Consider the following 27526-nt stretch of genomic DNA (forward strand, 5'->3'; position numbering starts at 1 on the left):
CTGTTCCTCACAGCTAAGAAAATTGCATTGTTATTTCTGTTTAAATTTATGTAAGGGGAAAGAACAATACTAGTTACATGAAGTAAGACAGCACAAATTAACCCCTTAAGGATTACTGCAACTCCAATGTTTCTCTTTACGGAGCACATATCTTAAGGAGCTTTGAAAAGAAAACAAAGAAATATATATATATATATATATGTATATATAAATATATATAAAACTCAACAATCCTAGCAATTTATAATGCATATACAGATGTTCACCTGCATCCTTTTGATTCTCTATATGAAAGAGAGAGAAAGCAACAGGGAGAAAAGAGAGAAACAAGAACAGATATGCAGAATTAATGAGCAAGTGGATCAAAATGCCCCCAGTTATGTGTGATATATGACATTCATAAAGAAAAGAAGTTGCCCAATCTCTCCCACCCACCCAAAAGCATGGAGATCATAATACCATGTGTCTTGCCAAGAAAGAATTTAATCATTGTGCAAAGAAAAATAAATGGGTATTGAAGTGGTTTCCCTCTGCAAACACATATTGCGAATTAGATCAGCAAATGAATATACATAAAATATGCTCTATTCAAAGGTTGCTCTTGAAAGAAACTAAAATAGCACTCAAATAGAGAAATAACAGACAAGAGACGTGAAAGAGCTAATGTCCAACAAGGACGTTTTTCGGTGGTTTTATGCAGAGGTTGTTACAAACTTCAGAAACCAAAAACATTCGGGAAATGTTTCATAGCTGAACTGTAACTCCGTGCTCCCCAGTGCGGTAACTCCCTTTTGATTGTGTACCAGTGACAAGTGTTTACAAATTGGGGTTACACATAAGCAAAGTAAAAATGCATTCAGGTCACAGACAGAAAGAACGGAAAAAACTTACAAATTGGAGTTTGTCACAAACAAAACAAACAAATAAAAAAAACCGGCTGAATTTTTTCTAACCTGATTTTTTAGGCTGATAAAAAGTGACTCGACCTCTCACAACTGGGACTTTCACAGACAGAAGCAACAGACAAGCCAATGCTAAAAGACTCAAAGCGAGGAAAATGAGTTGGTCTGGATTGGACGGAGGAAATGAAAACGGAAAAGAGCGAAGGCAGCATGGAGAGGTGGAAGGAAGGTACTCACGAATGGTTAAATCCATCACTTGAGAGGCCAAGCAGAAGACAGGATGCTCATACATTTCTCTCTTTTTCCCTATAAAAGAGGATTTGGGCATGCAAGAGGCTTAGGTCAGAGGTAAAGAGGTTATAGGTCATAGGTCAGAGGAAAACTTTACATTAGCTTTAAAGGAAAGTAGCTGTAGAGTATTTGGGGATACATACAGGAAATAAAATTAAAATTTAAAAAAAAAGGAGATTTAAAATTGGGTGTTTACTGGATTAACCATTCAGCATGCTCATGAGTCACAAAAGAGATTGTGCCCATGATTCTAAAGGTTTGTTCTGAATTCTTGGTAGAAATATAATGATCAGAACATCACAAACAGGAGGAAATAGAATTCTGTTGATTTAAGGCTCCGAGATACTAAGGAGTTTAGCCTTTAGTATCTAAGGTTTTCACAGGTATTTCTTCATAAACATAGCCTCAAACAGCATTGCTGATCATCGTTACTTATCTTAATTTTAATGTACTCTAGATATTGAGACAGAATAAAGCATTTCATTTCCAAATAAGTAGATTCCTTTCAGGAAACAGGTTGCACAATATGCATATAATATGTAAAGTTAACAACAATTTAAAAAAGCAACTCCTAGTGAGTGGACTATGCTCATGAGAGAAAACCTGAGGCATGCAACTTGCTGATGTTGGGTTGTTTGAATTAACAATCCCAGCATGCTTTGAAACTGACGCAACCACTTTTTCTAGAGGCAACATAGAAAAGTGGCTGAACCAACCACAAACAAGGAAAAGGAGAAGCAGAAGAGAGCAGGTAGTGTGGGATGAAAGTACTTCTCTGAAAACAACAGCTGGATTTTTTTTTTAAAAAAAAAAGGAGAAAGAGAGAAAAACTAAAAAAAAAAAAGAGTTTGTTGCTTCAAAGTTTCCCAGACCTAAAGTCACAGTGCCAAAAAAAGAGGGCAGAGAATTAACACAATCAAGAAGAATTGAGGCACAAAAGGAAAGTACACACTAACTGTTCTAGGTTTTTGGGAAATGAATGCATTTTTACTTACAGATCATAAAGTTTGTTTTTGCATAGATATATCTGAAAGAAGAGAGCACAGCTTACCGACAAAGTTAGTGAGGGTTATACAGAGACCTAGGGAGCCCAGGGTCTATTCAAAAGGAAAACAACAAGCCTAAAGGTGCTTTTCTACTGGAGTTCTCCCATGTCTTCACGAAGCAGATTTAAACATTGAAATTTGTAACAGAGTTCACCAATTAAAACCCGTGAAGTAGAAGGCTTGGATAAATTGCTTGATAGCTCAGCACTCAAGAGACTTGCTTTCCTTCTCTATTTTCACTGCTCATTACCGAGTCAAGAGTTGATAAACATCCTTTTAGTGCCCAATTCTTAAGTGTTTCTCACTGGATGCATAACAATGAATTCATTACCACTGGTACACAATTTGCATTGTCAATGGGGGGAAAAACATTGAAAGAGAGAGGAAGTATATCAGTGTACAGACCCTGGAAATATGTGACTTATCACAACAGACCTTCTGACAAGCAAGGACTAGAAGAAAGAAATTGAATAGTGATATTCATTCTGCCAGTGTTATTCCTCGAAGTGAACACAGTAAAGCTTCACGGCTCATACAGGACAAGAAACCACCATCCATATTGCATGATTCCACGTTTCACATTTCACAGCAAGATATTTAACCGGGAGTTTTTACATTACTATTCAGCAACAACTGAGTAACAATGAAAATTGATGAATGCATTAAAGATCTATTCGCATGTATAATTAGATTCCTGCCAAAAGCGTATCTTCAAGCAAGTTTTAAAATGTCTTTTTGATGGCTACATGTGTCTTTGGTCACTAATTGTTATTCTTTCCTAATGTAAAAGGTCAGCAATATCATCTGCGGCAAATTTAGAGTGACAAGAATGAGATCTGAAGCCAGCACAAGGCCAACTGACTTGACAGGAGCTGCTATACAAAAAGGGAAGGTGGCAAACATTATCCAGGGGAAAAATAGACATTTTTAATTAGCTTCTAAAGAAACAAGTGCCATGCAAACATTTCTGAGTTTCTGCTCATTCAATTGTCCAATGAACCCACTGTCACCAGCAGTGATATGTTGACTTTACTCTTTTTTTTGGTGTGTGGGGGAGGAGGGAAATTTATGCCGGATTTTGATTACTGTTCTATGCAGGATTATTCTTGTCTCCATTTTGCTTTATGTTTTAAAAATCTATTTACGTCTGCTTATCTGGTAATGATATATGCAGATGTTCTTTATTTTTAATGCAGCTTTTCAAAATCTCCTTCTCTGAAAGAGGACGCTAACACTGAAGTTAAGAATTAAATTTACCTTACCTTCGATTTTTGCATATTCTGATAGCCGGGTATAGTTAGTCAATGCAGCTTGTTCTAAGCATTTACGGATGACAGCTTTTACCTCCTCTTGAGGAACAGGAGTAACTATGTCCTTCATCAAAACCTTGATATAAGGAAGCATTGGTTTATTATGTCTTCTTAATTATTATTATTTGTAAAATCATCTACCCTCCCAATGCCCTTTGTCTCCCTCTTCTGGCCACAAAAGAAGTCAGCAGTAGCCTTATCCATTGGTCTTTGAAGCATTTGGACTTGGTCTCTGAGGCCCGCAATCTGCTTTTGTAATTTATATTTGAAACACTGCATGAAATGACGAAGGATGTGCAACAAATCTATGTAAGATGCGCATTTTATAAAATGTCTACATGGCATCTCAAAGTCACAATTTCCTTTCGTCTTTACCAAGATCGATTTTTGACCATATCTGGAAATGAATTATGTTCTTATACTGCAACATAATAGAGCAATATCATCTGATTTTACCAGTTGATGAAACTCCAGCCATAATAAATAATACAGTTCTTAAGATGCTACAGGACTGCCTGGTTTTGAAACCTAATGTCTCTGGTATTTACAGTTTCAAAGAATTTTATGGCTGTGAAATCAGCCCTGCATATGGCATTAATGTACACACCAATTAAAAAAAAAGTCACAGCTCCATGAAATAAAATACCATGGATTATGTGATAGGAGTACAGATTGGTTTTTTATGATTTATAGAATGTTTTAATTATATGAAACCATAATTTAGAACATCAAGCCTCCAAATGTAATTTCCATACGCTGATGATTTGAATCGAATCCATGGCTGTGCAAGGCACAGGCTTTATATGCAACCATCAGTCACCTCAGATCGGCTTCAGAGAATCTCTTCAACCTCTAGAATAGATTTCTGCAGGGGCTGCAGATAGAAAGATTCATTCTCTCCTTGGTGTATTGCTGAGCGAAGAGCAGCCTTCACTCTCCACAATGAAATAATGGCTTTTCGTTTAGGAGAAAAGTAGCTCAGTGTTCTATGCATGACCATAATCAAAACACAGCTCAGTCTCTATCTATGAAGCGTCACTGAATGGATAGGTCAATTACTTCAGATATGGTGGAGCTACTGGGAAGACCATAACTCCTGGAAGGACAACTTGAGTAAGTCCAACCATGTAAACTAGTGTATACAATGCTTAGGATGAAAGTAGGATTAATAAAATTATGCACACCAGGAGAAAAAATATTTCTCCCGGTCATCGTTTCCAAGAGGATGGAGAGGCAAATTAACTTCCTCTCTTCAAACCAATATAATCGAATCCAATTTAAATCCTACTAGATGAAGGCAGCCAAATATGGAAACTAGCTCATTGCCTTAGCTTTTCAACAATTGTAACAAAATAACAAATTTGGAAGAGACCTTGCAGGTCTTCTAGTCCAACCTCCTGCTCAAGCAGGAAACCCTAGATCATTTCAGACAAAAGGATGTCCAATCTCTTCTTAAAAACTTCCGATGTTGGAGCATTTATAACTCCTGGAGGCAAGTTGTTCTACTGATTAATTGTTCTAATTGTCAGGAAATTTCTTCTTAGTTCTAAGTTGCGTCTCTCCTTGATTAGTTTCCACCCATTGCTTCTTGTTCTACCCTCAGGTGCTTTGGTGACCCCCTCTCCTTTGTGGCAGCCCCTGAGATATTGATCTTATGCTTACCCGTTCCAGGAGTGATAAAGTGGCTTTTAAAGCTCCTTCTGGTCGGCCAAATGGGAAGCAATACCTAGAAATAATACATAGTTTAAAATATTTTTACCACATATTACTTTATGTAGCTCAAATTTGACAAATTAGCTTTCCCTGCCTACTTTCATCTAAATTTCTGCATCAACAAACACTAGCTTAAATGAAACTACAGGATTTGAGCTGAACATTTAAGTTAATGCCTTTTAAGAAAAATCTAAAATTTTTAATGAATGAAGAAGATGTGCAAGGCTCAGATAAATTGAAATCTTGGTTAAACACAGGAAATGAGTTATGGCTAGATCCAGAATTACTTCACATATAATTTATACCATTACAATTGTATTTGTTGAGACTGTGGAGTTATCATGCCAATAAATATGAACAATGTTGATTAATTCCCAAATTAGCTGGGAGATGGGTATATGTTTTGTGCTCACAAACATTCTCTTGATATGATACTTGGAGTTCTATGAGGAAAGCAACTGAGACAAGGGAGGATTTCAAATTGGAAGTGATGTTTACAGGTAGAGCAGAGGGAATACCAAGCAAGACAGTTGTACTAGTTTACCTATTCTGTACATATCTCTTTCGATTTCTTCAAATTAATAATTTGATGGTTGCTTTTGGAGCCTGGATTTTGTATCATGGCTCACTGGTACATTTAAGATGAATTAGGAGCAACGATACCTATTAATCCTGTAACTACATGATTGTTTCAGAGAAAATGGGCTTCTCCAAGCTTGAATCAAAGAGAGAAAAGGGCATGAGGAAAAAGAGTAGACAATTGCTAGTAATAAGGAGAAAGGCAAAAGGAAGAAAAAAACCCCAGACAACATTATAATATGGTCATATTATGTCCCATATTGTCATTGGGACCATAGGTCCATAGTCATTGTCCCTAGGTAAAGAAAACAGCTGTTTTGGTTTTAAACACAAAATGTGAGCCAAAACCTGCCTATCACCGTATCATCAGTTTAATTAATAAATATAGATAATCCTCAACCTATGACTACATTTGGAACCAGAATGTCAGCAACCAGCACGTTGCTAAGGAAAGTGTTTGCTAATTGAGTTGTGCCTGATTTTACCACATTTTTTTTGCCTCAGTTGTTAAGTGAATCACTGAAGTTTGTTAAGAGAGTCATGTGGTCATTCAGTGAATCCAACTTCCCCATTGGCTTTGTTTGCCAGAAGCCAGTGAAACAGATGATCATATGGCCCCAGGATGCTGCAACCATTGTAAATACATGCTGGTTGCCAACTGCCTAAATTTTGGACATGTGACTGTGGGGATGCTGTGATGGTCACAAGTGTGAGGACCAGATGTAAGTTACTTTCCTCAGTGTCATTGTAACTTTGAACAGTCGCTATATGAATGGTTGTGTCAAGGACTACCTGTGTTTGTATAAGGGCATGATCATGAAAGTCAAGATGATGGCTCCAATGGGAAGATTGAAGTTCTAGTAAAACATTTGGGGTATTTCCTCTTGGGGGGGATGGCTTTTATCTACTGATGCAAAAAGCAAGATGTCTCCTTCCTGTTATATTCCTCATCTCAAGATACATCCAAAAAGATCACAAAACTCTCCCAATAAGAGTTTCAGGTTAGGAGACTTTAAAGAGGAAGAAACAATTTTAAGAACTGTTTTCTTTAGGAAGTCTTCCATTCCTAAATGGAATGTTACTCACATAACAATCGATTTCAACCATTGATAAATTTAAGTGGAATTGGATCAACCTGGAGTAATGGTAAATTTACAGCTTAAAATTGCAAGTTCTTCTCCTAAGCATTCTGTCTACAACTCTTAATGAATTGCTACTGCTTAAGCAAGCCATGATAACTCCAACAGTGGAAACTTGAGGACATGACTCCCGGTTTGGAAATTGAAATAGCCATTATTACCTAAAATGCGTGATTTGATTTTCCAATAACAATCGCAGCCGCTCTTTGATTTCTTCAAACTGCTCTTTTTCTTCTACTGTTACTGTTCCTATTCCATCAGGCCTGAAGAAAAAACACTATGAATAACTTGAAAGCTGTCTTCACCACCACTGTAATCCAAAGCGTGCATTTTTTTACACTTTTAATTTTTTTTAAAAAAATGGTGTGAAATAGCATCATTTGAATTGAATCAGTTCAATTCAATTCAATTCAATTCAATTCAATGATCAATTCAAATGATGCTATTTCATCAAATGAAATAGCATCATTTCAATTACAAACACTTGAAATTGCTGATGGAGTCCTCCAGACTTTGTAACATGTATAAACCTCTGAACAGAGAATCTCCTCCCTTATTTTGATTTCCCCTGTACACTATGTAGTCCTGCTGATCAAAACACCTAAACTGTGTGGATTACACTACACAATTTTAGATTGAAGTTAATGAGCTAAGAAGTTTTGCTGAGTCTCTGCCTTTCTATAGAAACCATATGCCTTCCTTTTCATATATCATATTTTATAAACCAGTTTGGAAATATATTTTTTTTATCATAAACACCATTTTTCATCAAGACATGCTTAAATTACCCCCATACAGATCAGGAAATACTTGTGATCATTCATGGCAGGAAGTGCAAAACTAAAATTACTGAATATTGTAGCTTTTGAGGTTCATTTTCTGAGTGTATCAATCTTGGCAGTAGACTTTAGGAAGTGCAGGGGTGGAGAATGGGTGCTTCTATGCTTCTGAAACAAGCACATGCCCAGTCAACATTTTAGATGAGGAAAACAATATCCTTGACTCCTGTAGTTTTCTTGACAGGTTTACTAAAGTAGGTTTTCATCGTTTTCTTCCAATATGTTTTTTAAAATTCCCATCTGGGTCTAAACCTTTGAAAACCCCATGTGTTCATCAATTAGTAAATTAAAGGTGAGAGGTGACATATAAGAAATATGAGGAACAGTAGCTTTAATAGAAACGATTGTTTTTCCCTGGGGAAGTATCAAAGATCTTGTTAAAGTAGACAAACAATAACCTATCTTGATAATTACAAAAAGGATGTATTTTCTTTTAACATCAACAATCACAGTTGCTAATACTGAATTCATTAAATACTTATCTGAACAAGTGGTAGATGTCTTCTGATTTGTAAATAATGTAAGCGTAAGACCAGCTTAAATCAAAATGCTTTATCTAAAGTAATAGTTGAATAAACAGTCACCAGAACCAAAGATTATAATTCTGGATAACGATATTTGACACCACTGCTATAATATCTAATTTACTTATTTCATTTAAAACATTTATATAGCTGCCCAGCTTCCAACCCATTCTGGATGGCTCCCAACTCATTAGCATAGGACACAATATTGTATCAGCTTTAGTGTGTAAAGAGATGAGATACTAATAGTCAAGAAGGTAACTTATTAATACCTTTCCTGCAAATATCTTATTCAAGATTGAAAAGAACGATGAACATCTTTTGCCTTTAACAGCATGCAGCCATTTGCAAGGACTTTGGAACTCATCTACTCCAGTTCTCTACTGAGTCCACCTTTATAGCTTCCCTAACAGTTGTGTATCCATCTACTCTCTGTTTAAACACCGCCAGTAAAGGAAAATTCATCATTTTCCAAAGCGATCTGTTTCCCTGTTAAAAAGCTCTTATCGCTGGTTTCCCCCCCTGGAAATGGATAAGAAATCTATGTTCTTATATTTCCTTTTGAAAGACAAGTGCCTTTATCTTCCTAATGTTTATCTATGGATCTTGTGCCTACAAAGTAGCTAAATTAGTCCTTTGCTGGGATAAATATTAGGCATTTCTATTATTTATCGGTGTTTATGTAACAAAGAGGAAGGGCCCGAGAGTATCCAAAAACACGCTTTTGTATCCCTATTCATTGCTGCCACAACATCTCTCTCTCTCTCTCTCTCTGCATGTGTGTGTGTGTGTGTGTGTGTGTGTGTAAAATCTCCTGATTACCCCAACCTGCTCCTACTCAGACTAGAATTCCTTTTTCCTATGAGCAATCAATATCACAAGCATTTGTGTATTTGTGTGTAGGGTGTAGGATGTAGCTGAAAGTACCTGCTTTTAAAGATAATGTAAGTCTTAAAACTGAATAAATGCTTTTTATTTAAAGCCCCCCTCCATGTTTGGATTAAGCTTCCTAAATCCTTGGTACCGGGCTAGTTTTGCGACACAAAAGACTTGGCAAGGGATTACGAAGCTTGTAATGAACCTCCTGTCAAGGGTTAATTGGGAAGCTTTATGTTCCTTTTAAAGACCCAAAATGTTCCCAAGATTTTTTTTCCAACTGCAATCTGTATAGTCAATTTATGACCAAAAGATTCAAATAACTCAAACTACCAATACATAAAAAGACATATGATTAAATGAACATTACTAGCAGGGTATATAAGCTTGGCGTTTTAAAATGAATTCTTAACTTTTTTTTTAAAAGAAAATAATAATGAAGATTTGGATTAAAAAAAATTAAATGGGGAAAATAAATAGTAAACCTTTCACTGAGGCTTAAGGCATAAGTGCAATGACACTTTTTAGTCTTGTCTTCTTCATATGCTTTCAAGGAAGATCTCCAGAGCAGATCCCCCTAGTGCATGCAAGTTACAGGAGGAAAATAAGAGTTGATAAGAAATAAGAAAATTCTATTAAAATGAATTGATTATGGCTGCAGTAGCTCTCAGTAATCCTGTACACCAATGCTTCAATGATACCAGCAAGATTTCCTTGCATTCAATGAGTTCTGGGCATAACCTTGTTATGCTATTAATATTATTAGAAGACTGCACCTAACCCTAGCAAGACAATTTGGGCTTTGTTTTGATTAAATATATGCCAAAATACTACCTATAAAAATTCAGCCTGCTGTTTAACCTTCCCCCCCACAAATTGGTTTAGTTTTGATGAGCAAGAATTCTTACAATCATAAAGTGAAACAACAGCTTACTTTCTGAAACGATGGGTTTGTTTAGCGTTGCTTCGCCAAGAGTCAAATAGAAGGACTCATTTTGAATAGAAATAATAGTAATGAAAAAAGCCTCGGTGCTAATTTCCAAATCTCTGCTTATTTTAAAGAACTTAGTTTTCCAGACTAATTATTCTAAAATATACAAACACATTGTTTACTGATAAAACTCAGTAAGTATACAATATGTTATCAATGTGATAATTGCAACTATTGCTTGATAACGTGAACGTGTAAATCTGTTACCACTAGTTATTGCATGATCAGTTCTCACAGATCACTGCCTCTTAATGTGTCAGCCAATTGCCCAATGAGGGAGAATCCAAATAGGAGGTGATATAGTTGCCCATCTCATGTTCTCACACTATTATTAAATGAAATGTGTGAATTTTTCCCTGATTGAAGCAATAACCTACGAAGTGTTTTACTGAAAAATGTCTTGATATGAGTAGAAATGTAAAACAAAGCAAAATGTGGCTAGAAAACTTGCTCTTTTATGCTACTCCTTCCTTAGTTCAAGACATCAATTTAAAACTTATGGCAAACTTGACATGCTTACTACAGAGAAAGCGGCTGATTCCAAGAAGACAAAATGGTAACCAATGGCTACAGATGGCCATGGCTGACACTTAGATTCTGAACACATTGCAAGATAAGTTGCTTCCAATTGTGCTGAGGATCAGAGCAGCAGACTGCTGCTTATTTTGCTGCATTCCACAAAACACTCCCCAATGAAAAAGTTTTAAATGCCAGGGAGTGGAAATAGGGCATTCTGCCCATCCCTAGTCCAACACAGGAACTATTCTATTTCCAGCTCGCTGTTTTCTGCTGACTTCAATGGGAGCAAATTTTATCATCATTTGCAGAGAGTGCCAGTGCTAGTCTGTGGAGGCAAATGAACAAAGGCTCTTTATTCCATTTGTTCAGTTTGTCATAATAAGGTGGGAACCTTTGCTTTGGAAATGGCCCCAACAAGCTCAGTAGGGTTTGTTTTCAAGCAAAACGGACTTGGAATTGTGCTAGTCAAAACAACTTGTAGATTTTTCAAATTCAGACCGGAAGCTCTTACACTAGAAGAGAGCCATTGGGTTAAACTGATCCTCATTTGGCACTGTCCTTCCTGTTGAGGATTACTTCAGCTTCAATCACAACAATACAAGAGCAAACAATAGATTTAAACTTAATGTTAACCGCTTCAATCTTGATTGCAGAAAATATGACTTCAGTAACAGAGTTGTTAATGCTTGGAACACACTACCAGACTCTGTGATATCTACTCAAAATCCCCAAAGCTTTAACCAAAAACTGTCTACTCTTGACCTCACCCCATTCCTAAGAGGTCTGTAAGGGGCATGCAAAAGCGCATGTTTCCTTTCATTATATCCAATTTATATAGTTATTATATACTTATACTCATATATATGCTTATATATTATATATACCTCATGCTTATGCTTATATATACCGTTGTGACAAAATAAAATAAAATAAAAAAAAAAAAACTTTAGTTGGTATCCTTTTTTTTCTTTTTGGATATCCTAGCTATTGTCATGGAAATCTAATGTTTCATCACCCACCATAACCCCTGCATTTTTGTAATTAGCTTTGGTTTTACTACTCAGTGAATTATCATTATAATTTAGGATGCCCTTTGTTATGTTTCTGTTAAGAATTAACTGAAAGGAGCTGGAAAGTTCATATCTCAAGGTACTTCCATTGTGCTAGTATGCAGTTTCTTGAGAAAGAAGGATTTGGCAGTTGAGCGTGCTAACTTGCAGAGGATTTATTAATCTTCCTATCATCCTTATCCAATTTTTTATTCTACCCTCTGGCAAGTGGGTAACAAAATATTGAGAAAGATGGGGAACTCCTCCAGATTTTCAGGAACATTCATTGCTGCTAGAAGACTGAACCTAGAAGATTGGGTTATCCAAACTTAAGGATAAAGACATCCATCGTCAAAAATCTTACTACAACAAGAGTTCATAAGGCAGAGGATCATATCCAATCCAAATATTACCTGATGATAAACTTGTTATATAGGTTCCTTACTACATTAAATGACAAATTAATCCTGTCCCCATCACGAAAGGACATGTGAATGAAAAATATATTCATTTTAATTGTGAAACTACATTTTATCTATTCCTCAAATTATATTTTCTCTATCCCATATTGCACTTGGAATATTTGGTCCAGTTTGCATCACCACAATTCAAGAAGGATGTTGAGAAACTGGAAAGACTCCTGAGAAGAGCAACAAAAGTGATGAGTGGCTTGAAAGCTAAGTCCTAGAGCCGAGGTAGCCCAGTGATTAGGATGCAGTACTGCAGGCTACTTCTGCTGACTGCCGGTTGCCTGCAATTTGGCAGATCGAATCTCACCAGGCTCAAAGTTGACTCAGCCTTCCATCCTTCCGAGGTTGGTAAAATGAGGACCAGATTGTTGGTGGCAATATGATGACTCTGTAAACCCCTTAGAGAGGACTGTAAAGCACTGTGAAGCGGTATATAAGTCTAAGTGCTATTGCTATGAAGAGTAGTTAAGTAATTGGATATTAATATAAAAAAGACTAAAGGGAGATATGAAAGGGAGACAATCCTTAAAGGAAAGAGGCTACCATAGTGCCTAATGATAGGACAAGAAAACTTGATAATGACAGCAGTTAATCAGTGAAACTGTGGATGCTTCATCACTGATGGTTTGTAGGTAAATCTGAGGATTCCCACACTCCAAGGTATCTTTTAACTCCATAATCCTATGAAATCACATCATGACCACCCACCCAATATCATTGGACTCCAACCTTTGTATTTTCCATTGACCATGCTGGACAAGGCTAATGGAAGCTGTTGTCTATAGTTGACATAGCCTGAAGAGTGGTTGGGGACTTTGTTAATTTTTGAATGATCCTAATAAGGGCATTATTCTGCCATGCTTTATTAAATTAATTAAACTTTGGACAGGTACAAACATTTTATAAAAAACAGTATTGAAAGATTTAATTTTTGGTATTTTTACTGCAAAACCACGAATTATGTGTATAGTGGATAGCCAAATTAGAATGATGATTCTACTAATAGAACACTGGAAATGCTCACAGTGTTTGTTATGTGCCAACCTGTTAAAAAGATCTTTCTGCTTTTGCTACTGTGGAAATCACTGATACTACTATACATATTTCACTGAACATTAATAGAAAAAAGTCTCAGTGGGAATCCTATGTACTCTTTTTCAAAAATAAATTGGGATTTTCTTTTTTAGACGAAAAATTTGAAAGAAATTGCGGTCATAGACACCTAATATTTAAAATAGCAATAGCAATAGCACTTATATACTGCTTCATAGAGCATTTACAGCCCTCTCTAAGCAGTTTTACAGAGTCAACATATTGCCCCCAACAATCTGGGTCCTCATTTTATCCACCTCAGAAGGATGGAAAGCTGCATCAACCTTGAGCCAGTGAGATTTGAACTGCCGAACTGCAGCTAGCAGTCAGCTGAAGTAGCCTGCAATACTGCACTCTAACCACTGCACCACCTCGGCTCTTTTCTGTAAGCTTCAAACTCTTCAGTTGCATATTTATAAAACCAGAACTACTGAATGAAATATAGGTAAAATAGTAGTACTAGTAATGTATGGCTGTGATAATTAGACTATAAGGAAGGCTGAGCACTGAAGAATTAAGGCTTTCAAATTACAGTGTTGGAAGAAACTCTTGAATGCCCCTTGGACTGCAAGGTCGTCACATAACTGTTCTTTGGAAGGACAGATATTGAAGCAGAAGCTCAAATACTCTGGCTACCACATGAGAAGAGAGGACTCACTGGAAAAGTCCATATTGTTGAGAAAGAAAAGAAGAAGAGGACAGCAGAGGATGAGATAATTAGATAGTTTTGGAAGACAGTAGAGGACAGGGCGCCCTGATGTGTTGAGGTCCATGGGGTCATGAAGAGTTGGTCATGACTGAGCAATTGAACAACAGTTGGATGAAAAATATGATTTCTAAATAAAGACTGGCATGACTTTGCAGGCCAATAGGAAAAGTGAGGCAATCAGGTTATGTCATAATGGCAGTCAGCAGAAGTAGCCTGCATTACTGCATTCTAGCCACTGTGCCACCACGGAAATGCCTTCTTGGGACCAAAGGAGGAATGAGATTTTCCTTTTAAGATTGAAGGAGGTGTTTGATCCGGTCATGGAAGCTTTATGCCGTGTTCTGATAGCTTCCAAAGCCATCTCTTTCCAAAGCTGACTCAAAACAGGCAGGATATGATTGGAAAGAGATATACAACATCTGTTCTCCCTCAGAACTTCAAAAAATTCTGAATAGATTGAGGACGTCTCTACCAGGTAAAGCGAATAATAATTTGTTCTGGCCATGATGGATTCTTATTGATTTTTATCTGTGCAACTTGGGTGGTAGTGGAAGAGATCCTTTTATTATTTCTGAGTCAAATATCTTGTTAACTTGGCTGGCCATAGGGGCTGTGCCTCTAGACTTGGCAAACAGAGAAGGAACTATGTGATATTTGAAAAATATTTTGGGTATAGCATTTTAAATTGGGACATGGACATAAAACGTCTGCTGATGTAAAGACCCCACCCTACACTCCAAGTTTTGTTCTTTTCACATTGTGAGTGTGTCAGTTTCACATTTGTCCTTTCAAATTTCCTAAAAGAGGAAACATAGAAAAAGAAAACAAAAAGAGTACAAAAACTAAGTCTAAAAAAACCATTCAGCCCAATGTTTAGGTGCATCAATAAGCCTTGAACACCTAAAATAACACTGATCAGTTTTTCCATTCCACTCAAAAGCCAGTGCATAGAAACTGAACACATGCCAAGATTCCTAACATGGAAGAGTAGTGATTTTTGCTACTCTCAAAAAATCCATAAATCTTGCTATATGGTAGCAATACATTCAAACCTTTGTGTATAGAATTCAAGAATATGTTCATTTGCTTATTTTTCATTTATTGATGGATTTCTATGCTGCCGGTTCCAAAGGTTTGTCGCAGCTTTTACTTCAAAATTATAAAAATTGTAAAAAGAAATCTAAAAAAATATACTAACAGTTAAGCCCATATCATATAATTGTCCTTCCTCCTCCCCCAGTTTATACTTCCAATATTGGACAATTGGTTCTTTTAAAACAGGTGCCTGGTAAACGAAAATAAATCTATTGTTGAATTAATCACATTCTAAGATTGTAAAAGCATTTTAATATTCTTTAAGACCCCTAGCAATTTATTCGCTAAACAATTGTTTTTATGGGATATTCCAACTTTTTACTCAAAAAGTTGATATTAACTGTAGTGGTACCCCTTATCATATTTGCAAATTAAGATATATGCAAATTAAGGATAATCCACAGCAAATTAAATACTGATAATAATTTCTCTTCTAGATGCTGCTAATGCATATTCCAAAATGAACAAATCTGGACCAGACGGTGAAATCAAGACACTTTTTCCCTGAATGTACAACGTTTGCAATTCTAGGTAACCAAAATTCCTTTTGCAATATCTTGGATAAATTCATTGACCCCCAAATCTACCTGTAATTTTGAAACTGGGATTATCCCAGGGTGTAATTTATATAGTTAAAATTATATTTTTGTTCCAACAAGATCCCAGTCTGTATGCTTGCAATAATAGTGCAAGCAGCAATATTACGCAACAGTAATATTGATTGGTGTGCATCATAAATTGAGAAAACTTAAGATTTAAGTCTCCAGGTCCACTGTAACCATTTTCAGAGCTATAGTATTTGGATGTTTGGGTGGACCTGCCAACTAAGAGCCATCACAACTGCAAGAACTTCCTTTCTCAAACAGCTCTGGACTATATTACATCTGACATGAAGAACATCTCTTGAATCTACCTTTCAGATATTCGGCAAACCGTTTTCTCACTGTCCTTCACAAAGTTGACATTTTCGGCAGTATGATAGGAAAGATGTCATGTCAGCTGCTTTTCAAGTTCTTGTTAGAACGGTTAGCACCAGTTCTGTCATCTTTACTCTCCTCACAATCCCCAATCTTTATCCATGTCAGAAAGAATAATACTTCCAATTTTTTTTGGTCAGATTTAAAACGCTATCACTCAGCTGCACATCTTTTGATTTCACTAGTGATGCTAAATGCTGATACTTATCTATCCAGAGGGAAGACAATACATTCAGCAATTAACTGCAGGGATTGAGCTTAAAATTAAAAGTATTTCATTCAGTATTATATACTTGAAGATGCGGATATGCAATAATTACCATTCAGGGGCACATAATCTAAATGTAGTTAAATGATCACTGTTAACAGGGATATTTTGGGGTATTCTGATCTTTGATTTTTTTACTCTCTTTTGATTTTCACTTTCTCTTGCTGATAGCTATTCACAATCATTTGGAAAAAAAACCTTAAATTCTCATTTCTGTTACTGGCCAGTTCCTCCTGTTAATATAATAACTTGATCACTGAAATTTTATATTTGCTTTCTATATTGAATCAGAAATGTCTGCTTATATGTAATTTGAATTTTAAACGGCAAAAGCTATACTGTATATGGAAAAAAGAAGTATTTACATGTGTGTATAATTGGAGTCAGAATCAGAAAAAGAAAACCCACGCAAAAGCAAAGAAAATAATATTTAACTTCTAGTGTGTCTACACCTCCATTCAATCCCATCAATAATTAGACCAAAAACAATGTAGGCATCTCACTATGAATTTCGGTCAACCTATACAATAAAAAAAAATGACATATTTCAACAGTAACAGATTTTTTCTCATTTCATATTGCTGGAATCCTGCCAGAGAAATTAAATATGACAATGTACAGATGACGGTATGGAATAAAAAAGGAGGAAGAGTGTTATGCTAAAAAAAGGTACCATTACAATTGACACTGCATTTCTAACACAGGTTTTTAATCATTAATTTAAAAAAAACAACCAATAGAGACATATTACAGATGAGAAATGAATTCTCCTAAATCTGTTCAATTTTATAATTCTAATCACAGAATGGAAATGTTCTTAAAGCTTACCAAGGAATATGTATTCCTTATAGCAAAGACTCTATTTTCTTTAGACAAGTTCCTTGTGCAAATCACAAGGTTAATTATAAATTATAATTAGGAACAAGGGTTCACTATTTCTTTTGAGAATCTCCATCTCCCCCACCATGCCCTGGTCTAATTGTACTTGGATGCCTTTCAGGACTAGGTATGCAGTTAAAAGCAAATATATCAGAATCATTTCTTTTAAATTTAAAAAAAATAAATCAAATTGTTTGCCATTGGAAATAGACATTATGAGTTCATTCTTTTGACATTACTTTGTCCCAGGATGGCTTTGAAAGAATCATATAGTGACTTTTGTACTTTTTATGATCCATTTTTGGATGTCCCAATCAAATGAATATCTAATTTGGAATAGTGAAGTTTAAAGGATAAATTCCACAAATCTTTATCCCTATTGAAGGTCTTTTATGGCATAAATGATTTACAAGGTCTGTGACTATTACGACGCACGCCCAGATCTGCCTTGTTGTATGCCCCAACCTCATACAACATAACCACATCACATTAGACAGGCAGCTGAGTCAAAACAAGCATTTCCAAAAAAAATTTGTTAATGGAAAAAAAAATGAAAGCGGGTTGCTCCTCATGTGCACAACCACTTCTGGTTTCAAGCAACTCCTGCCTAATTTGCCCATGGAACCTCTTTCCTGAAAGCAATTGTCACAGTGCTTATTTGTGCTTGGCTTTTAAGATGGCTTCTTGGGGTGGGGAAACCTTTGGTTCTCTCTGAGCTTGCCTGTTTTCTTGCAGACGTTTCATTACCCAAATTAGGTACCATCATCAGTGCTAGTAAGGAGTGCAGTTTGCTGCCAGTTTATATTCTTGTGTCTTCCTGTTGGGGTAGGTGGGAGCAGTCTTAGAGATTCTTTGGTTGGGCTGTTTGCTGATCTGGGTGCTGATTGCTAATGGAGAGGTGCTGGAGTCTTTTTTTCTCTTTTTTGGGCTGGGTAATAGTCTCTTTTGCATAGTCTACAGATGTTGTTAATGTCTATGTGTTTATTGATGGCTGCAGTGCCAGGTTTCTAGAAATTCCCTGGCATTTTTGGACTTGGCTTGGTCTAGGATGGTCACATTTTCCCAGTTGAAACTATGGTTAAATCTGTCTATATGTTGTGAAATTAAAGAATTTTCATCACGGTGGCTTCTTTTTGATTTGTTAGTTTTGCCAAAGCCAATGATGATCCTTATTCAGTTTTTCTGCCTTGAATCATTTAGGATGCTCATGCTATTCCTCCAATGTACCTTTCCATAACGCCAGATGAATGGAAAAACCCTGCAGAATCCAATCAAACCTACGTTCAGTCCAGCATTTTGATTCCTACAATTTTCATCTCTGATGTGACTTTCATGAAATAAGCAAAGTCGATATACAGGAGTAAGTTAAAAAAAGAATCTAGTTTGATCTAGATATCAAAATGGGTAGGCATGTACAGTATGTTTGTGTGTGTGTGTGTGTGTGCATGTGTGTGAGAGAGAGTTTGTGTAGAAATAGAAAGCACTTAATCTAGAGCAGTGATGGCGATCCTTTTGGATTTAGCAGGTGAACAATTTGGAAATGCTTAATTTGACTCTGCTGGCATGCCACACCCCCAGACCCTCTCCCTCCGAACAAAAGAGAAACAATTCCTTACATATTGATTTATTTTTAAAAATTGCAGTCCACTCATGTGTGTGAGCCCCAGGATCTGTCCTGCATTCTTATCTTCAGGCAGTGTTCTGTTGATCGGCTCCTGCCCTTGTACCAGAAGCAGCTTTGATTCCACAAGGCCTTTGTTCTTGAAGCAGCTTTGGAGAATGCTCTTCCATGGCCTCTGCAGCATCCAAAACCCACATGAAAGCACACCCTTTCTTATACAAACTTTTGGAGGCCCCCCCATTTCATCTCAGCCTCTGAAAATTGTGCAAGAATGTAGCCTGCTTTCAAGAATAATAGTTGGGTGATGCTGAATGCTAGTTTGTCACCCAAAATGTTTTGGCATGTCACCTTTGATATGTGTCATAGGTTTGCCAACACTGGTGTGGGATAAGGCATCAGATTAGAAACTAGGAATCAAAGTGTGTGTGTGTGTGTGTGTGTGTACCTGTGTGTGTTTGTATGTATGTGTGTGTATAAAAGATACTACATTTGCTTTAAACAAATAGAACAGCAATCAGAATAAACCATATTCAAATATCCACTGGAAATTATTATTCTGCTTCTCAGATCAAAACACCCAAATAAGGAATTTCTAACACCCTATTTGCAAAGTCTGAATGTATCCAGTGCTCTGAGTTTGGTGTACTATTCAGATAATATTTTTTTTTCTTTTATGTACACTGAAAGCATATGCACCAAGACAAATTCCTTGTGTGTCCAATCACACTTGGCCAATAAAAAATTCTATTCTATTCTATTCTATTCTATTCTATTCTATTCTATTCTATTCTATTCTATTCTATTCTATTCTATTCTATTCTATTCTAAGATGGTACAAAGTCCGCAGAGATTCCTATTGGAAGTAGCCTGAGGGGAATTTCAAACAGAAGCCATTTTCTCTCTGTTCTGCATTGATAACCGGACTGACTGTATTCACGAAATAGGACCTTGGACAGCATCTAGTTAGTTTCTCTCCTCTGATTGCCTGTCATTCATTCTGTCAGTCCTGACCTTCGGGCTGTCCTGCACCGTCTGAATCACACTCTTTCTGCACTTTCTCACTGACTGCAAGCTACTGTCGTCTCATTGTCTGACCTTACACACAGAGAGAGCAGAAACAGACAAACCACCTCAGCTCCATCACTCTCTAGTGTTTATATAGAGAACCGATACCAAGCCAGAAAGAACCATCATTATTTTTAAACCAGCATATCCTGATAGCAAATCTTATTTTTAGGGAAAGCCATATTAATATGCTTTTACCAGAGAAAATAACCCTGAAATTTAAAATACAGATGGAAAGAAAATGAAAAATAATTAATGGAATATAAAAATTGGAATTTGAAAAAAATCTGTAAGTGGGTATGAAGACTCCTATCTGTGCATGAGTACTTGCTTCCCCACTTTTTTAAAAAAATGATATCTTTGTCTCTAAATGTTGTCAGAGCTTCATATGGAATGTATTGATATAGAAGTTGGAGTGAAAAATAATGCTAAATTTGGCAGAATTTAACTTATTTCATAAACCATCACCCAACACGTAATGTGCTGGCATTTTAAACGTACATCCTCACCCTGAATTTTAAACAATTCAGTTAGATATATTAATAAGAGCAGTAGAGTAAATACTTCATTAAGCAATCAGAGCCTGATCAGAAACAAACCTTGCCTTTATATAAATCTTAGAAATTTTGGCAACCCTCATTACAGTAAAGTTTGCATCACCCAGATTCTAGATTATATCCATATTCTACTCAAATCATACGCACAAAAAAATCCAGGACAACATCCAGGGATTGTCAGGTTTCTCTTGCCGTAGCTGAAGTCCCACCTGTATCAAGGTGAAAGTCACTGCTCACTAAGAAGACCATAGATTTGATATCAACTTTGCCCACAAAGCACTTGGATGATCGTTGAAATTCCTGGCATAAACTATCATGGGGTAGTGTACAATTACATCTTCTAGTTTTCTTTGGTATTATATGTGTAGTTAAGATTTCAGGGAAACTGCAGCACGTGCAGACAATTTTGTTCCTTTCCATCCTCTGCTTATATTTCCTTCTGAAATATGTTCCTTTCCCACGTAGCTATGAGTAGTAACAAAAGCGCTTTCCATCTATTTGTCTCCTTTCATACTGGAATCACCAACACAGCCACAGTGTATTTTGGCTCACAGATTGGGCCTGTAGGAGATGACCAGGCTGAGCTTTAGGAATGGGTCAAATGCATCATCACTTTGGAATCCTTTCATACCCACAAGTTATCTAAGTCCAGTCCCACTAGAATCCCATTAACTTTTATCTAGCACCAATTTGCCTTGACCATTATTTACTTATTTATTTATTAAACTTTTATACCGCCCTTCTCCCGAAGGACTCAGGAGCCTCAGTACAGCCAAGATAAAAAGCAATAAGTATACAAAGTTAAAAATCAATTTAAAATACCTATTCAATAGTGGCCGAATTAAAACCGTCAAATTGACCAACCTAAAATACCCCATATAAAATTACAGAAGATTTAAAAATTTAAAATTTAAAATTTAGAAATTTAAAAAATCTAAAAAATCAGTCCAGTCCCGCTTGAATGAATAAATGAGTTTTTAATTCCCGACGAAAGGTCCGAAGGTCAGATATTTGGCGCAAACCGGGGGGAAGGTCGTTCCAGAGTAGGTGCTCCAACAGAAGGCCCTTCCTGGGTCGGCCAGGCGGCATTGCTTGGCGGACGGCACCCTGAGAAGACCCTCTCTGTGAGAGCGTACGGGTCGATGGGAGGCATAAGGTAACAGCAGGCGGTCCCGTAAGTACCCGGGCCCTAAGCCATGGAGCGCTTTAAAGGTGGTAACCAGAGCCTTGAAGCGCACCCGAAAGACCACAGGTAGCCAGTGCAGACTGCGCAGGAGTGGTGTTACCCGGGAGCAACGTGGTAGTTCAGATTCTTGTTTAGAGGTAGCATGGAATAAACTTGCACTCATTTGAAGAACCTTAGTTCCTAATTTCTTGTGCCTGACAGGGCCCTAATTATACAAGCATAAAAGTGATAGTTTAACTAATAAATTAGGATTTTACATTAGAACCCCTTTTATAAGTGTCTCCACATCAACAGGATAAAAAATCTTAGACAAAAACATGTCCCACTGGCTCAGGTCTTGTGAATATGGATGAAATGCAATGAATCTCACTAACTCATCTCATAAATATGAATCTTCTGATATTTTCCAGCAACAGTAATGATGTATACACAGTGATTTAGACTTCTACTCATGGGAATCTTCTTTCTGACTAAATTGAAGATATGTTTCATTTGCATAAACGTCTGTACAAAATTTTTGTAAAAGTGTTTCAGCAAGACCTTGCAACTCCCCACTGTCCAAGTTTACCTGCTACAGCCTTATTCAACAGGCAAAATAACACCTGTGACATTGCTACACTGTGAGAAATCTTGCACAAGAGCTGACACAAAAGCAGCTCAAAAACATTTTCTTCACACATCTTTGAATCAAAATGGATAGGCGCAGTGTTTTAAGCGTGTGTCCACGGATGAAATAGGTTGGCACTCACACGAGAGAGAATTCTCTAAACACACATCCCATGGGTAAGTTGAGTCATTTTTTGTTACCCATACTGTATATTATGTGGCTTAATTTTTTAATTACATTTCTGAAGCATCACAGTCGTGGGAGACTTGGTAGTGTACACATAAAACAATTACAGTAAAACAATATAAAATTAAAAACAGTGTAATGAAAATATACAAAATGAAACAATATATAATTATATGAGATACCAATGGCATTATCCAACTAGTTAAGCTTCTAGGATTCCTAACAAGGTTGGGACAAGTCTAATTTCTTAGGGGAGGCCATGTCAGGTCCAAAGAACCAAGAACTACATGTGAATAATTCCTTTATTGTTGCTCAACTACTAAGAGAAACTTGCCAGAATAAAGCAATTATCTGCAATAATTATACTCTGTGAATTGCTAGGGAGGGTTCAACCTTGTTCTCTTCCTGCCCACCACGCATTCCAAGCTCTGCTGTCTCTTTGCCTTCTCTTCTCCCTCCTGCAATTCCTGAGTACATTCCACCACAGGCTATTCTTTAACATGGGGACTATGATAAGAAGCACCTAACTCCTGTGCTCCTCCCCACTTAACAGAATGACAGAGTCGACTTGGAGGTCTTCTAATCCAAACCCCTGGTTACAAGCAACTTCTCTCTGGGTATTTGTCTCAGGTAAGTCAATCCTAAGTAAAGAAGATGATCCTGAAGATACCATAGTGCCAAATATTAATTGTATTATGCTGGGTTCCTTGTTATGGATCCCAATTTCTAACTTTTGAGTTAAGAAAGTTGTGCATTTTATTAACTGCTGTAATTTTGTACCTAATCTTTCTATATTAATCTATCTCCTATAAGGCCGAGTTCCCTCCCAGTATTTCAAATCAATAAGGCATAAATTCCTCTATATCCTATATCAAACTCCAATCCACTAAACTACTATTTCTTACCTTTTTTGTTCTGGAGGTGGCTGAGATTTGTTATCTTTCCTCTTTTTGGACTCCTTTTTGGAATCCCTTTTGGCCTCTATCTCAGAGGCTGGGGGGTTATTTGCAACTGGCTGTATGCCACCAAGTATCTCTTCCATTTTTTGACTTTGGAGATGGTGAGTTTTAAATTAAAACATAAAAAAAAGATAAGGATAGTGAAAAAGAAAATGAAAGCAACAAAGTGTTGTTACAGAAGAAACTGAAGAAAACAAGGTAAAAATTAAACGTTAAACAATAAAATGATAACAGTAGATGCCAACAATTTGTCAGCAGAAGAAGAAAAGGAAATCAGAACCACAAAGAAAAGAAGGCAAGCCAAATGCCGTAACATAACGAGATGGATCAAGCGAACTGTGACTTGAGTGGCAGCCATACAATGTAAAATACCAGCAATGTGTATAATAAGTCATGATGATGTTTACCAGAGAGCTTACAAAACACTTCATTATTTTATAACACTCTGTTATGCAGTAGCATATGTAGAACAGAGTGTGAAATCTCACTGTATAGAACGCAACTTCCAAAAAATAAATCCATCGGTGCACGAAATGCTACAGCAGTCTATACAGTTCGGAAACTTACTTCTGTAACACTTTCAGATTTAAAATGGACTTCAAATTCAAAAATAAGTTTGAAAGTTTGAAATAAGTTTTTTTAAAAAGTCATTTCAGTTTGAATCTAATCTGATCTGTTACAGCAAGGTTAACTGGCATAACAAGGCAAACGAAATAAATTTTGAGTCTATAAGCATGCAAGTCTCAGTACAAAAGGAATCTGATGTAGCCTAGAACATGGGTCATTCTTGATAAGAAATGGTGGCTTTATGATACAATGGCATCTTCCTCAGTCTAGCCAAAGTAGAGAGTATATAAAATTGCTGCATACTATTATGTTGGTGTGGAAGGAATCCTGTGTTCTTGTTAGTCTGTTATCATGACATAGAAGCTTAAGAAGTAAGCAGAATGAACATATTGGATTACAGAAGTTAATACTTTCTACAAGTGTTCAGCCCACACAAAGAAGTCTTAAAGTGGGACGGGGATGAGGATATATCTTCAAAACTCTGACTCCAAAATCTTTTTCTTTAGGGATTCTTTGTAATTCTGAGTCTATTAAACACTAAACTGTGAAGAGATTTTATAAGCATTTAGTTGATCTCCATGACTGAAGATCTCAGAAAGTATTATTCCTATTGACAAAGAGATATTCAGCCTACAAATCCCATGCAGCACAAAATGTTCTTGGGTAACTTCATTTTCTCTCTTAAGTCCTGTAAAGTCATGTAAAGAATTTAAGAGAATCCTTAAATTATTGGTAAGGATCTGAAGAAAAGGAAGACAGTTACTACATCTTATTTACATTTTGCATCTTCTTGTGATGCAATCAAAGGATTCAAATGTCTACAAATTCTTAACTGATTGAAATAATTTTTTTCCAGTTTTGAGTTTTTCTCCATCACTCCCAAACCTGAAATACAATTCTTCAACCAACTGCAGCACACAAATTATTTACAACAAGAGCATCAAAAGTGTTCAGCTGTTGTACTCCCACAATTACTAAACTAGAAAAAAAGATGAGTAGTTCTTAATCTGCATTTTTATATTGACTTAGCACATCCAATTCCTTATCTCAGTAGGTGAATTTATTCAACCGTTTCTTCTTTGGCAGAATTCTTTAACTTATGGTCTTTCCAAAGGGGTTCAGGCATTAAAAGATGGACTTCAGTTTTGTACCATTTTTTAGACAAGATCTATATGCTATTTTCAAGATAGTAAAAAAACATAAATTATGAGTATAGCTACGCATTATCCAGAGAAACCAGCACTTCAAAAAGCAACGTTACCAAAATGGCTGAGACACACCTGGTCCACCTTACCTGTTGCCATGAACATGCGATGCACAAAAGGCAAAACTGTAGTGTAGTAAGGTGGGGTCAATCATTGCTCCATTTTCTGCTCTTTCAAGCAAATCACCAAGGTAGCAGAGATGCCTGTGACAGCCTCTGACTCCATTACGTGCACAGTATTCATCTAGGACAAAGACTTGGCCAGGGCTAAACCAGCCCTGTAGGTAAATAGAGAAAGTTTGTGTCAAATATAGATTTTTTAAAAAGACACACCAGACCACAATTTATGAAAATCAAATTAGGAATGGAAATGAAATATTGATGTTGAACACATTAATTAAAACAGGAATGTTTAGAAACGATCCAACTTTGTTCAACTCATTTTGGTCTGAAAAACCAACTTGTCCTTTTCTTGAAAACAGAACCCAACTTTTAGTAGGTGCACCATGATACCCAACTGAGATATGGAACTTATGCTAGTTGCCTTATTTGCTTCTCCTGCCCCTTCGCACCGTGGATGTCTGTTTTTGTGGACAATTGAAGTAGTGAGTTAGTGACTTGTAAATGGAATATTACAACATTGATGACTATCATCCAAAGCTAATCTTGACTTGACAGATCTAGCGGAAGAATCTAACTGAGAAGTAAACTATCACCTTACCCAAACAATGCCAGAATTTTTAAACAGCGAAACATCAATTATCTAGTATATATGAAATAAATACTGAGATGGATATTACAGGGATGATTTTCAAACAGTTTAGTAAGCATCAGTCACATATCTACTGTATGTATATAACTGTGCTCTTAATCCCAAAGGTGCTTTTTCAGGAGGCAACTGGATTTTCTGGATTATCACTTTGCTGTATAATGTACAAATACTGAATTAACTCCAAACTTTATCATGCTTAGAATAGAGCACTGAAATCAACAGGTTAAAATAATCTAGCATATTGCATTAGCTATAAAAGAAGATATTTGCATATAAGGACTTTTCCCCCCCATTATAGAAATAAGTTCTCTAGTAAGCAGCAATAGCTATGACACATATTTTGTTCTCTGCAAATAAATGTGCTTGTGTGGAAGTTGGGATAGCACTTCTGGCTCTAACAACATTCTTCGTGTGTTTTGAGATCCTGTTTTATATGGAAGTCAGCAAACCAAAGTGCATATATTCTGGTTGCATGACAGTCCCTAGAAATGTGGAAGGGAAAGATCTTAAACCATATCTGTGCGTGGAAGCATGAGAATGGCAGATATTCATATAAGAATGGGTTCTTGAATGCATCAAGAGGGGAATATGGTCAATAACTGGATCTGGAGACAGAATTTCATAGAAAAAAAGCAGTAGAAAACTAATACAAATTCTGTATATCTCTTGACTTCAATGACTCAAGCTGTTTCAGGATTTTATATGTCAATGTGAAGACCACAGAGTATGGCTGAAGGATGGCTGGAAGTTGTTTTCTACTTTAGAAACACAGAGGCATCATAACCTCAGCAGCCCATTCTGTTTTGTTGTTTTAGTTGAACAATCCACAAGGGCAGCTGCACTTCTCACAAAGTATTAGAGTAGTGAAGTTTCAAGGTTACACGGGCACAAATTAATGATGGTGTATCCTTATGGATCTATCCCGGCATGTCAGAGCACCAAACTGTCATTTTGTAGAATGGGAAGACTAATTAGAAGAGCTTGTCATAACAGCTTATCAGGTAGATTCTTTTGCACCTAACATGAAATTCTGTAGATAGAATTCAAAAGAACTCCAGGAGCAGATTGAAAAATAATCAGTATCGATAGAGACACTGAGCAATTGACAAGACATATCTTTCTAATGCTTCAAAACTGCAAACTCTTTCTTCTTTTAATTGAAAAGTTCCTGCGGCGACTAGATCAGTGCCCTGCCCCTTTAGGCAACTTCTTTGCCACCCCATCTGGCACCCCAAATGCTACGTCTTTGAAATGACGCCGCTGTGAAAAGATTAAAATATATTTTCTACCACTCGGATGACACCAAATCTTTTCTGGATGCCAAAATGCTACTGTTGAGGAGAGTCGAAGAAATATCAATTAAGAACTCCATCGAAGGATTTGCTTATCCTTGTTGGGCCAACTCCAGAACAGATTGAAAAGGGATTAAAATAATGAGGGGCAGAATCAAAGGCATGGAAAATAGACATAGTTCCTTTTATTCGCCTATTGCCAGAAAGCGCATGTGTGAAAAATGAAGATGCTGACGGAGGAT

General features: G+C 36.6%; 1 protein-coding gene across 2 annotated transcripts in view; it reads right to left on the minus strand.

Moving 5' to 3' along the window:
• CADPS (calcium dependent secretion activator) overlaps positions 1-27526 on the minus strand; it is a 445851-nt gene that overhangs the window by 153411 nt on the left and 264914 nt on the right. For both annotated transcript variants that reach the window (XM_058171468.1, XM_058171467.1), the window contains exons 13-16: positions 25311-25498; positions 7142-7243; positions 5212-5275; positions 3502-3625 (exon numbers count right to left, since the gene is read on the minus strand). In XM_058171468.1, coding sequence (XP_058027451.1) covers positions 3502-3625; positions 5212-5275; positions 7142-7243; positions 25311-25498 — 478 coding nt within the window. The remainder of the gene's footprint in view (positions 1-3501; positions 3626-5211; positions 5276-7141; positions 7244-25310; positions 25499-27526) is intronic.

The sequence above is a fragment of the Ahaetulla prasina genome, chromosome 2 (assembly GCF_028640845.1).
Source record: "Ahaetulla prasina isolate Xishuangbanna chromosome 2, ASM2864084v1, whole genome shotgun sequence".
In the NCBI taxonomy this organism is placed as follows: domain Eukaryota; kingdom Metazoa; phylum Chordata; class Lepidosauria; order Squamata; family Colubridae; genus Ahaetulla; species Ahaetulla prasina.